The sequence below is a fragment of the Pristiophorus japonicus genome, chromosome 3, assembly GCF_044704955.1.
Source record: "Pristiophorus japonicus isolate sPriJap1 chromosome 3, sPriJap1.hap1, whole genome shotgun sequence".
Taxonomy (NCBI): domain Eukaryota; kingdom Metazoa; phylum Chordata; class Chondrichthyes; family Pristiophoridae; genus Pristiophorus; species Pristiophorus japonicus.
In genome coordinates, this window is record NC_091979.1 from 5313133 (window position 1) to 5327199 (window position 14067).

General features: G+C 48.5%; 1 protein-coding gene and 1 long non-coding RNA gene across 3 annotated transcripts in view; one reads left to right on the top strand and one right to left on the bottom strand.

Moving 5' to 3' along the window:
• The window catches only part of LOC139259643 (uncharacterized), a 146786-nt gene that overhangs the window by 17534 nt on the left and 115185 nt on the right, over positions 1-14067 (top strand). Inside the window, exon 2 of the long non-coding RNA XR_011592621.1 lies at positions 13649-13789. This is a non-coding gene — a long non-coding RNA (uncharacterized lncRNA). The remainder of the gene's footprint in view (positions 1-13648; positions 13790-14067) is intronic.
• The window catches only part of LOC139259640 (villin-1-like), a 145455-nt gene continuing 144109 nt past the window's right edge, over positions 12722-14067 (bottom strand). For both annotated transcript variants that reach the window (XM_070875149.1, XM_070875150.1), the window contains exon 20: positions 12722-13735. In XM_070875149.1, the coding sequence (XP_070731250.1) occupies positions 13622-13735 (114 nt within the window). In that variant the 3' untranslated portion in view covers positions 12722-13621. The remainder of the gene's footprint in view (positions 13736-14067) is intronic.

Here is a 14067-nt window from a genome sequence, read left to right on the forward strand (position 1 = left end):
TGGATCAGTTCCTATGGAGTGGAGGGTAGCCAATGTAACCCCACTTTTTAAAAAAGGAGGGAGAGAGAAAACAGGGAATTATAGACCGGTCAGCCTGACCTCAGTAGTGGGTAAAATGATGGAATCAATTATTAAGGATGTCATAGCAGCGCATTTGGAAAATGGTGACATGATAGGTCCAAGTCAGCATGGATTTGTGAATGGGAGATCATGCTTGACAAATCTTCTGGAATTTTTTGAGGATGTTTCCAATAAAGTGGACAAAGGAGTACCAGTTGATGTGGTATATTTGGACTTTCAGAAGGCTTTCGACAAGGTCCCACACAGGAGATTAATATGCAAAGTTAAAGCACATGGGATTGGGGGTAGTGTGCTGACGTGGATTGAGAACTGGTTGTCAGACAGGAAGCAAAGAGTAGGAGTAAATGGGTACTTTTCGGAATGGCAGGCAGTGACTAGTGGGGTACCGCAGGGTTCTGTGCTGGGGCCCCAGCTGTTCACATTGTACATTAATGATTTAGACGAGGGGATTAAATGTAGTATCTCCAAATTTGCGGATGACACTAAGTTGGGTGGCAGTGTGAGCTGCGAGGAGGATGCTATGAGGCTGCAGAGTGACTTGGATAGGTTAGGTGAGTGGGCAAATGCGTGGCAGATGAAGTATAATGTGGATAAATGTGAGGTTATCCACTTTGGTGGTAAAAACAGAGAGACAGACTATTATCTGAATGATGACAGATTAGGAAAAGGGGAGGTGCAACGAGACCTGGGTGTCATGGTACATCAGTCATTGAAGGTTGGCATGCAGGTACAGCAGGCGGTTAAGAAAGCAAATGGCATGTTGGCCTTCATAGCGAGGGGATTTGAGTACAGGGGCAGGGAGGTGTTGCTACAGTTGTACAGGGCCTTGGTGAGGCCACACCTGGAGTATTGTGTACAGTTTTGGTCTCCTAACTTGAGGAAGGACATTCTTGCTATTGAGGGAGTGCAGTGAAGATTCACCAGACTGATTCCCGGGATGGTGGGACTGACTTATCAAGAAAGACTGGATCAACTGGGCTTGTATTCACTGGAGTTCAGAAGAGTGAGAGGGGACCTCATAGAAACGTTTAAAATTCTGACGGGTTTGGACAGGTTAGATGCAGGAAGAATGTTCCCAATGTTGGGGAAGTCCAGAACCAGGGGTCACAGTCTAAGGATAAGGGGTAAGCCATTTAGGACCGAGATAAGGAGAAACTTCTTCACCCAGAGAGTGGTGAACCTGTGGAATTCTCTACCACAGAAAGTAGTTGAGGCCAATTCACTAAATATATTCAAAAGGGAGTTAGATGAAGTCCTTACTACTCGGGGGATCAAGGGGTATGGCGTGAAAGCAGGAAGGGGGTACTGAAGTTTCATGTTCAGCCATGAACTCATTGAATGGCGGTGCAGGCTAGAAGGGCTGAATGGCCTGCTCCTGCACCTATTTTCTATGAATGCCGTCCGCCGCGATCTTTCTCCCCAAAAACTCCACCTCTGTTGTCATGAAGACATATTTCGACCTCTTCAACCACAGCCCTACGCGATCCAGTCGCTGGAGGACCTCCTCCAGGTTTTGTAGGTGCTCGACAGTGTCCCGAACCGTGACCAATATGTCATCCTGAGAAACCACCGTGCATGGTACCGACTTGAGTAGGCTCTCCATGTTTCTATGGAAGATTGCTGCAGCCAACCCCTGAACCGAATTCCAAACGGGCATCTGTTGTAGATGAACAGTCCTTTGTGCCTGTTGATACAGGTGAGGCCCTTCGAAGACTCCTCCAGCTCCTGCGTCATGTAGGCCGAAGTCAAGTCAGGCGTCGCAAATAGGTCGTCTGCCTTCGGTAGCGGGTATTGGTACTGCAACAAGAAATGATAAATAGTTACTTTATAATTGCCGCAAATCCTGACTGTGCCATCACTTTTGAGTACTGGAACAATCGGGCTGGCCCACTCGCTGAATTCCACTGGGGAGATGATGCCCTCGCGTTGCAGTCTGTCCAGCTCGATTTCCACTCTCTCCCTCATCATGTGAGGTACCGCTCGTGCCTTGTGGTGAATGGGTCGTGCCTCTGGGACCAAGTGGATCCGCACCTTCGCCCCGGAAAAGTTTCCAATGCCTGGCTCAAAAAGGGAAGGAAAATTGTTCAGAACCTGGGTACATGAGGCCTCATCGACATGTGATAGCGCTCGGATGTCATCCCAGTTCCAGTGGATTTTGCCCAGCCAGCTCCTTCCAAGCAGTGTGGGGCCATCGTCCGGGACAATCCAGAGTGGCAGTTCGTGCACTATGCCCTCGTAGGTGACCTTGACCATGGCGCTGCCCAGGACAGTGATAAGCTCTTTGGTGTACGTTCTCAGTTTTGTGTGGATGGGGCTCAGGGCTGGTCTGAGTGCCTTGTTGCACCACAGTCTCTCAAACATCTTTTTACTCATGATTTATGTGTCATATAACAGTGTGGGCCAGGCAATGGCCCATCGCTGCTCGGCAGGAGCTGGTTGGAGAAAATCAGATGCGACTGGAACGACATAAAGGCGTTGTCATCGGAGGAAGATACATGTGCCCAAGTATTGAGCAAGTTCCCCTCGCTGTTCGAACCGGATATCGGCAACTTCACGAGAGCCAAGGTGCAGATCCACATGGACCCAGATGCAAGACCCGTCCATCATAAAGCTCGGGCAGTTCCGTATACGATGAGGGAGAAGGTCAACATTGAACTGGACAGACTCCAGCGTGAAGGGATCATATCACTGGTCGAATTTAATAAATGGGCCAGCCCCATTGTTCCTGTGCTGAAAAGTGATGGAACAGTCAGAATCTGTGGCGACTACAAGGCTACGATCAACAGGGTTTTGAAACAATATCAGTACCCGTTACCAAAGGCTTATGACTTGTTCGCGACGCTAACCGGAGGGAAGTCGTTCACAAACTGGACTCGGCCTATATGACACAGGAGTTGGTCGAGACGTTGAAGAGACTTACGTGCATTAACACGCACAAAGGACTGTTTATTTACCACAGGTGGCCTTTCGGAATTCGCTCAGCTGCAGCAGTATTCCAGAGGAATATGGAAAGTCTACTGACATCTGTTCCCAGAACCGTCATGTTCCAAGATGACATCCTGATCACCGTTCGTGACTCCAAGGAACATCTAAACAACCGAGAAGAGGTTCTACTGCGTTTGGATAGAGTGGGACTCAGACTGAAACGCTCAAAGTGCGTCTTCATGGCACCGGAGATCGAATTCTTCGGGAGGAAAATCGCCATTGATGGCATCAGACCGACTGATGTGAAAACCAAGGCCATCAAGAATGCACCCAAGCCACAGAATGTGACGGAGCCGCGTTCATTCCTGGGTCTACTCAACGACTTTGGCAACTTCCTGCCTAAATTGAGCACCTTACTAGAACCACTGCACATGCTATTGAGAAAAGGCGACAACTGGGTGTGGGGCGCATTGCAAGACAGAGTCTTCAAGAAAGCCACCAATCTGCTTTGCTCGAACCATTATGACCGTGTAAACGTTTAGTTTTGGCCTGTGATGCGTCGTCATATGGACTTGGTTGCGTATTCCAACAAGCCAATGAGTCGGGGAAACTTCAACTTGTCGCCTATGCATCCAAACATTTTTCTAAAGCAGAAAGAGCCTACAGCATGGTCGTAAAAGAAGCTTTAGTGTCATGTATGTAACCTTCAAGTAACTGTAACCTTCATGTAACAACACTGCATACTGTATACACCTTAGAAATGCACACCTTGACCACGGGGTGAACTTGTGGGAGACACTCCTCACCTGGTCATCCAGGTATATAAAGGGAGGTCCCACGCAGGGTCATCACTTTTTGGTCCTGTGAATAAAGGTTAGGGTCACAGAGTGACCTTGTCTGCAGACTGTGCCTCATGTGAATTTATAGTAGTGTGTAAGGACACAACATTTGGCGACGAGAAACGGGAATCAACGACTCACGAGAATGGCCACCGATAGCACAGAGGAATGGTACTGTGTTGGTGAGGACTGGGACGATTTCGTTGAGAGGCTCCAGCAGAGCTTTGTCACGAAGGACTGGCTGGGAGACGCAGCGGCTGACAAGCGAAGGGCGCATCTACTGACCGGCTGTGGACCTAAGACGTACGCGCTGATGAAAGACCTGCTCGCACCCGAGAAGCCGGCGGACAAAACTTTTGAAGAGCTTAGCAAACTGATCGGTGAGCACCTCAAACCAGCGAGTAGTATACACATGGCCCGACACCAATTCTATACACACCGACGTCGGGAAGGACAGAGCATACCGGACTTCATTGCGGACCTTTGGCGCTTGGCCAGCCTCTAAGTTCACAGATGCCTGCAGGGGGGAGATGTTAAGGGATTTCTTCATTGAGGGCATTGGTCATGCCGGGATTTTCAGAAAGCTAATTGAGACCAAGGACTTGACCTTGGAAGCGGCGGCGTTGATGGCTCAGACCTTCATGGCGGGGGAGGAGGCAACCAAGATAATATACGCACGCAACTCTGCTTCCAACGTGGCGATAGATCAGGGAGTTAACATTGTAAACGCGACTCAGAACCCCGCAGGCAGGCAAGGCCAATTCAACACCACCCAGGCGGCAACAGACTCTCGAGTGGGTCCTCAACAGAGACAATGGCAGGTTGAACGGACATTTACACCATCACAAGGGACAATACATCCCGGGATGGGACCATTGACACCCACTAACAGAGTGCTCAAGAGTAATCAAAGAGACAATCAGAGAGGAATGCCTGGTAACAGCTCTTTTGTTCACAACAGTCTCAGCTCATGCTGGAGGTGCGGGGGCAGACATGCTGCAAAAACCTGCAGGTTCCAATAATTCATCTGTAGAAATTGTAACTTCAGTGGACATTTAGCCAGAATGTGCAGGAAGCCCGCAGCGAGGCAGATGAACCAGAAGAGGGGTCTGCAAGGCAGGTTGATGCTTGGGACAAAGCAATGGACGCTGAAGTTCAGCGGGTTCATGTGGCAAACATCCACAGCTCATATACAAAAACGCCACCTATGATGATGAAAGTCTTATTAAACAGCATCCCGGTACGCATGGAGCTGGACACAGGGGCCAGCCAGTCACTTATGAATGTCCAACAATTCGAGAAACTGTGGCCACTCAGAGCTAGCAGACCCAAACTAGAACGCATTGACACGCAATTACGGACGTACACCAAAGAGATCATCCCAGTGCTAGGCAGTGCAATGTTGGTAGTCACACATAATGGATCAGCAAACCGGCTGTCAATCTGGATTGTCCCGGGAAATGGTCCCGCGCTTTTGGGGAAGAGCTGGCTAGCCGAGATGAACTGGAAATGGGGGGGATGTGCACGCCATTTCATCTGTGGAGCGAAGTCCATGCTCACAGGTCCTACAGAAATTTGAGTCACTATTTCAGTCTGGTGTCGGGACTTTCAAAGGTACCAAAGTAGTGATACGCATCACCCCAGACGCCAGACCAGTGCACCACAAAGCCAGAGCTGTGCCGAATGTGATGCGGGAGAAAATTGAGAGCGAGTTGGACAGGTTGCTAAGAGAGGGCATAATTTCGCCCATTGAATTCAGCGACTGGGCAAGCCCCATCGTCCCTGTCCTTAAAACGGATGGCTCGGTCAGGATCTATGGCGACTACAAGACCACTATCAACCGAGTGTTACTACAAGACCAATACCCACTTCCGAGAGCGGAGGATCTTTTTGCCACGCTGGCAGGTGGCAAGCTGTTCACCAAGTTGGACCTCACTTCAGCCGACATGACCCAGGCACTGGCCGAAGAATCCAAACTACTGACCACCATCACCACGCACAAGGGGCTATTTGTCTACAACAGGTGTCCGTTTGGCATTCGTTCAGCAGCCGCTATCTTTCAAAGGAACATGGAAAGCCTGCTCAAATTCATCCCTGGAACAATCGTATTTCAGGACGCCATCCTTATCACGGGTCGAGACACCGAGGAACACCTCCACAACCTGGAGGAGGTGCTACGCCGACTGGACCAGGTAGGCCTGCGACTAAAGAAGTCCAACTGTGTGTTTTTGGCCCCAGAGGTTGAGTTTTTGGGCAGGAGGGTTGCCGCAGACGGGATCCGGCCTACTGAATCCAAAACGGAGGTGATTCATCGTGCGCCCAGGCCCAGCAACACATTGGAGTTGCGTTCATTCTTGAACTATTTCGGGAACTTTCTGCCGAACTTAAGCACATTGTTGGAGCCACTATACGTGCTCTTGTGTAAGGGTTATGATTGGTTTTGGGGGGAATGTCAGGAACGGGCTTTCAATAAGGTGAGGAACCTGCTCTGTTCTAATAAGCTGTTGACCCTGTACAACCCTTGTAAGAAATTGGTTTTAACATGTGATGCATCATCCTATGGGGTTGGGTGCGTGTTGCAGCAGAGTAATGATGAGGGCCAACTCCAACCTGTGACTTATGCCTCCAGGTCGCTCTCCCAAGAAGAAAGGAGATATGGGATGGTTGAAAAGGAAGCACTCGCATGTGTCTACGGGGTGAAAAAGATGCACCAGTACCTTTTTGGCAGAAGGTTCGAGTTAGAAACGGACCACAAGCCGTTAACATCCCTGTTGTCCGACAGCAAAGCTGTCAATGCCAATGCGTCAGCTCGTATACAGCGATGGGTTCTCACGCTGGCTGCGTATGATTACACCATACGGCACCAGCCAGGCACCAAAAATTGCACTAACGCGCTCAGCAGGCTTCCACTGGCCACCACTGAGGGGGCAGTGGAGCAAAGCGCTGAGATGGTCATGGCTGTCGATGCTTTTGACAGCGCAGGCTCCCCCATCACAGCCCACCGGATCAAAATCTGGACCAACAGAGATTCCCTCCTATCCTTGATTAAGAAATGTGTCCTTACTGGGGAGTGGGCGCTTGCACACGGAGCATGCCGTTTCACAGACGGATGGATGAGCTCTCCATCCAAGCCGACTGCCAACTATGGGGCAGCCGGGTACTCATGCCCCAGAAGGGAAGGGAAGCATTCATCAGGGAACTCCACAGCGAGCATCCAGGCATCGTGCTAATGAAGGCTATTGCCCGGTCACGTGTATGGTGGCCGGGAATTGACTCAGACCTGGAACACTGTATTCGCAAGTGCATGACGTGTGCCCAACTGGGCAATGACCCTAGGGAGGCCCCACTCAGCCCATGGCCCTGGCCCACCAGGCCATGGTCACGTATTCATGTAGACTACGCGGGCCCGTTCATGGGAAAAATGTTCCTCGTTGTTGATGCGTACTCGAAGTGGATCGAGTGCATCATATTGAATTCATGCACAACATCCACCACTGTGGAGAGTCTGTGTGCGGTCTTTGCGACCCACGGCTTGCCGGACATCCTGGTTAGCGACAACGGCCCGTGTTTCACTAGCTATGAATTCCGGGAGTTCGTGTCGGGTAATGGCATCAAACATGTCAGGACAGCACCGTTCAAGCCGGCTTCCAATGGCCAGGCAGAATGTGCGGTCCAAATCATAAAACAAGGCATGCTCCGGATTCAAGGACCCTCCCTTCAATGCCGCCTATCACGCCTCCTGCTGGCCTACAGGTCCCGACCGCATTCGCTCACGGGAGTCCCGCCTGCGGAACTACTCATGAAACGTACACTTAAAACTCGGCTGTCCCTCATTCATCCAGTCCTGTCAGACATTGTTGAGGGCATGCGCCAGTCCCAAAATGAGTGCCATGACCGTAACTCAAAGGGGAGATGTATATAAATTGATGACCCTGCATTTGTTCTTAATCACGCTTTGGGGCCCAAGTGGCTTGAGGGTACTGTGATTGGCAAAGAGGGGAATAGGGTCATAGTGGTCAGACTTAACAATGGACAGATATGCCGCAAGCACCTGGACCAAGTAAAAAAAATGGTTCAGCATGGACACTGAGGAACCTGAGGAAGATCATGAGATGTTGCCCACACCACCGCCAGTGAACGAGCAACAAGAACATTCAGCAGCATGCACAGTCCCTGCGGCCAGCCCGGACAAGCCGGAATCACCACAGGTGACAAAGACGCATGCCAAGGCTCAACAACCAGAGCCCCAACTGCGGCGCTCCACTAGAGAGCGTCGACCGCCCGAAAGACTTAATCTTTGACCCCATAAGACGTTGCGGGGGAGGTGATGTCATGAATGTAACCTTCATGGAACTGTAACCTTCATGTAACAACACTGTAACTGTATACACCTAAGAAATGCACACCTTGACCACAGGGGGTGAACTTGTGGGAGACACTCCTCACCTGGTTATCCAGGTATATAAAGGGAGGTCCCAGGCAGGGTCATCACTTCTTGGTCCTGTGACTAAAGGTACAGGTCACAGAGTGACCTTGTATGCAGAATGTGCCTCGTGTGAATTTATAGTAGTGTGAAAGGACGCAACATTTAGCATGTGTGTATGGTGTTAAAAAGATGTATCAATACCTGTTCGGTCTGAGGTTTGAATTAGAGACTGATCACAAGCCGCTCATTTAATTGTTTTCCGAGAGTAAAAGTATCAATACCAACGCTTCATCCCGCATCCAAAGGTGGGCGCTGACATTATCTGCCTATGATTATGTCATTCGCCACAGACCTGGCACAAAGAATTGTGCCGATGCTTTGAGCCGGTTGCCGTTGCCCACATCGGAGGTGGAAACACCACAACCGCCGGATCTAATTTTAATCATGGATGCTTTTGAGAGTAAAGGAACCCCTGTCACAGCTGAACAAGTTAAGACCTGGACCAGCCAGGACCCGATTTTATCAGTGGTAAAGGGTTGCATCCTCAAAGGGGATTGGTCTGCCATACTTTAGCAAATGTGCGAGGAGGCCAAACCGTACATTCGTCGCAAGGACGAACTGTCTATTCAAGCAGATTGCATATTGTGGAGCAATTGCGTTGTAATGCCCAAGAAAGGGAGAGAGAAGTTTGTGCGTGAGTTACACAGCACACATCCTGGTATAGTGATGAAGGCCATTGCCAGGTCCCATGTACGGTGGCCAGGAATTGATTGAGCTCGAAGCATGCGTGCATCAGTGCAACACTTGCATGCAGCTCAGCAAAGCACCAGCGGAATCGCCGTGGAGTCTGTGGTCGTGGCCATCCAAACCTTGGTCCAGGATCCATGTAGATTTTGCAGGTCCCTTCCTGGGCAAGATGTTTTTAGTGGTGGTACACGCTTATTCAAAGTGGATAGAATGCATAATCATGTCATGCAGCACATCCACGGCAACCATAGAGAATCTCATTGTCACGTTCGTGACACATGGTCTGCCTGACACAGTGGTGAACAACAATAGGTTGTGCTTCATCAGTCAAGAGTTTCTGAAACTTGATGGCATTAAACACGTAAGGTCAGCACCGTTCAAGCCTGCGTCATACGAGCAAGCTGAACGTGCAGTACAAATTATCAAGCAAAGCATGAGGAGAGTAACCCAAGGGTCACTGCAGACCCGATTGTCCTGCATACTGCTGAGTTACAGGACAAGACTCCACACACTCACAGGGGTCTCGCCTGCTGAACTCATGATGAAAAGAGGTCTTAAGACCAAGCTATCTCTGGTGCACCCGGATTTAAATAATCATGTTGAATACAGAAGACAAAGTCAACAAGGGTACCACGATCGCACAACTGTGTCACACAAAATTTCTGTTAATGATCCTGTATATGTGTTGAACTATGGTTAGGGTCCCAAATGGATCGCTGGTACGGTCATGGCCAAGGAGGGCAACAGAGTATTTGTTATTAAGCTCAAGGGAAAACTTTCAGGAAACACATGGATCAGATAAAGCTAAAGCACACAGCCGAGCCAGAACAGTCGGACGACCAACCAACCTACCAGCAGTCTTCAGAGGACTCAAGGGTCATCAGTGAACCCGGAATTTCCATCACGGACCTGTTCAATAAAAATGGACTCGCAATTCCTGACATGGCCACTGCCAACCCCAACAAATCAGTCATTCAGCCATCAGTCACAACAGACCTCGCACACTCACCCAAGGCTGGAATCGAACTGAGGCGGTCAACCCGGGAGCGTAAAACACCGGAATAAACGTTATTTTGAGGTTGGCAGGCTGTAACTAGTGGGGTACTGCAAGGATCAGTGCTTGGGCCTCAGCTATTTACAATCTATATCAATGATTTGGATGAGGGGACCGAGTGCAATGTATCCAAGTTTGCCGACGATAAAGTTCGGTCAGAAAGTAAGCTGCGAGGTAGTGCAGGGCTGGTCTCGGGGGTCAGGTTCACCTCTGACCTTCTGAGCAGTTCGAATCGCTCCTACTTCCTGGGTTCTAGACTTTGGATTTATTTGGGGATGTGACAAAGTGCAAGAGACAACTGGTTTTGGTGCAAAGAACTTTGATTTTATTAAGGACAAGAAAGTACAATGTCAAAACACACAATCACTAGAATAAGGGACACTTTACCACACGTTCAAAAGGGGTTACAGTAAATAATACACCTCCAAATGCCTAGCTCTGACTAGGTTGAGCTCCGACTAGGTTGAGCTCCAGGGTAAACAGGGATTATGCTCACCAATCCTTTTATTGTCAGTAAGCGGTGGTTCGCGGTTTCGGGGTTCGCTGGACTCTCTAGGTTCTGCTTGCCGTACCCCGAATGTCGTGGAAGACTTCTTACTGCGTAGTTTTCAGTTGGGTGGTGTTCGCTGATGCAGTAGGGTGCGTATATTGGATTTATGGGGTGAGTACCCACTTTTTTCCGTCAGCAGTAGGTTTTAAAGTTCTTTTAGGTAACGTTTCACCTGTTGGCAGCTAGGAACAGATTGTTGAGTGGAAATTTGCGAGTCTTCGGTTTCGTCTTGAGGAATTTTGTTCTTGAAATTTGTCGATTGTGGTGGTTCGATGTTACCACGTTGGCTGTGGTCAGTTGCTGCAGCGATGGCGATGTCCAAAGTTACTGGGAACTGCTTTTCTCTGCCTTGATGTTCTTCCTTCTTCTTCGGGAGCAGAGCAGTGTGGCCCAGGGGTGTCGTCGAGGCTGAAGATGTTGATGTTTAGAAAGCTGCATAGAAAGCTGTGTAGCAAGCTCTCTGGAAGGCTCCTTAAGGCTGCAGTCTCTCTAACCCGTAAAACAGGGCCCCAGTTATACTTTGGGAGTCGTTCGAATCTGCGCGCCAAATCAGCCCCGATTCTTTGCCTTAATTTTGGCTGGCTTGATATTTCTTTGTCATATTTTGGCAGCTCGTTAATGGTAACCTGTTTTGGATGCGTCGATCTGTCAAATTCGTTTTTGATTTGGGAGATTGAGTTTTGGTATTTACATTGTCCGCCTAAGCCTGGATTTTTCCATGCGGGCTGGATGGGCTGTTAACATTATGCATGCGCTGGATGGGTTTCCTGCTTGGAGCTATGGCTGGCTTTCTGTGGGTCGATTGTTGCCATGTTAATGTCTCCCGGGGAGAAGGGTTTTCAAGTTTACACAATTCTCCAGACAATTTGTTTAGCTTCAATACCCCAGATGGTTTCAATACCCAAAGACTGGCTTCTATAGAGGTTAGTTGTCCCTCAGTTTTGCAGTCCTTTTCCACATGGACCCAGTATGCCTTTTAAAATCCCAAACTTGGTGAAAACTCAGCTTCTTCCACATGCATTGTAGGATCCCAAACTTTCTAGTTGATATTGGAAAGGAAATTCAATTTGGAACTGAGTCCAAACAGTGTGGGGGGGGGGGGGGGGGGGGGGGGGGTTCCATGAATTTTGCAACCCTACAGTAGATGCAAAGAGGCTGAAAAGAGATATAGACAGGTTAGGTAACTGGGCAAGAACATGCCAGATGGAATGCAATGTGGGGAAGTGTGAAAAAATGATTTAAAAAATATATTCTGCTTTAAAATGGAGAGAGACTGGGAAATGTTTGCATTCTGGGTGTCCTTGTACACAAATCACAAAGCTAACATGCAGGTACAGCAAGTAATTAGGAAAGCAAATCATATTAGCCTTTATTAAAGGGTTTTGTGCCTTACTACAATTATACAGGGCATTGGTGAGACCACAACTGGCGTACTGTATACAGTTCTGGTCTCTTTACCCAAGGAAGGATATACTTGCCTTCGTGGGAGTGCAATGAAGGTTCACTAGACTGCTTCCAGAGACGAGGGGATTGTCCTATATGAGAGATTGAGTAGACTAGGCCTATATTCTCTAGAGTTTAGAAGAATGAGAGATGATCTCATTGAAACACAAGATACTGAGGGGGATTGACAGATGCTGAAAGGCTGCTCCCCCCCGACTGGAGAGTTTAGGGTGCATAGTCTCAGTATAAAGGGTCGGCCATTTAAGACAGATGAGGAGAAATCGCTTCACTCGGAGGGTGGTGAATCTTTGGAATTCTCTACCCCAGAGAGCTGTGGAGGCTCAGTCATTGAATATATTCAAAACGGAGATCGATAGATTTTTGGATACCAAGGGATATGGTGATGGGGCAGGAAAGTGGAGTTGAGGTAGAAGATCAGCCATGATCTTATTAAATAGCAGAGCAGGATCGAGGGGCCGAATGGCCTCCTCTTGTTCCTATTTCTTATGTTCATGGGGGATTACACCAATTGACATTAGTACAACTGCAGGGTCATTTCTGAAAAGAGGTATAGAGAGAAAGGGCTATGCTGCAACCACTGTAGCCCCCTCACCCCTCAAAAAAAAAACAGCAAAGAATAAATTGCGTGAATCATTTCATATTTTTATTTGTGTGCACAATTTATATTTAAATACAGCTCGTGCACGGCAAGCTTTTGCAATCAAAACATGCCCGTACACATCAGCTAGTGAATTAACGCAGGCATCGCTAATCAAGAGTGCTGCAGAGTGATTCAGAGACTCCCCACACTCCCATCCCAAAATTAGAACATCTACAATGCACTCCTTGGTGACATATTGGTTTCCATTTCCAATCCTTGCTTGTGACCAACATATTCCAACCTTGAAGAATTAAGGCTTGGGTCTTCAAAAAAAAAGGAAAAAAAAGGATCAGGAAGAGGAGAATTGGTGCTGGTCATGTCAGTGGGAGGTCAGGAACATGATCTACACTTGGGGAGAGTCAATTGGAAGCCACACAACATTCTGGCTTCCAAGGCAGTCATGAGAGATCGGCCATCTTGTTTTATTCTTTCTGATTTTATTATGTAGAAAGCTTTGTTGATAGCTTAATGCATTGACAAGCAATGGTTGTATTTGGCGCTCTGCTCCTGGCAGTATTGGGCTTCTGCCGATAGGTGTCACTAGAGAGCCATGTAGCGGGCTGCTGTAGTGACCACTACTGGCCGAGTTGGGAACTGCAGTTTTTTTTCTGTCAACTCAAAAGTGCAATGGGAATAGAGAGCAACTTCAGGGCTGCACTAACTTAACTCCAATGGATTGATTTCCGCAGAGCTACAAATTCTCACACAGCAACTTACACAAGCATTAAACGGCGCCGCCCCAACGGGTTTGGCAGGGTTTTTGTATTTACGATAGTTCTGTTCAAAAGGTTTCAACCCCTCCCATAAACTGGCACAATCACACACACTGTTCTGAAATTAATATAATTATTATTTTTTGTCATATAAACAGAGCCGTCTGGTTAGGTTTGTTGCTCTAAAACAATCCCTTGGCTTTCTTCAGGTTCCTCTGCTTCCACTCTGGCATCGCATTGAACCTCGTTCGTGTGGTGTCAAAGATCATCTGGAAATCCGCATCGGAAAGGTACTCCTGTATGATGAAAGGGAAGAGAAGAACACAAGGACATCAACCAAGAGGTTCAAGGTAGGTGGACGGATAATAGTGTGTCTGTAAGCACTCTAGTAATGACTCCACGAGGTAAGGTATTGTACTTGAACTGTGGTGACCTTAGTCCATTTATTACAGCTCCTGAGTGTGGGTACAGTAAGGTGAGCTCCCTTTTATACCTGGTTACCTGTCGTGTACAGGTGACCCCTAGGTCTCCACCAGTTGCACCCTCTGGTGGTACAAGCAGTGTATAGGAGGTCATTGGAGGGAGCAGCATGCGGTGGCCCGACGCGGAAATCAGCGCGGTCCCGGCC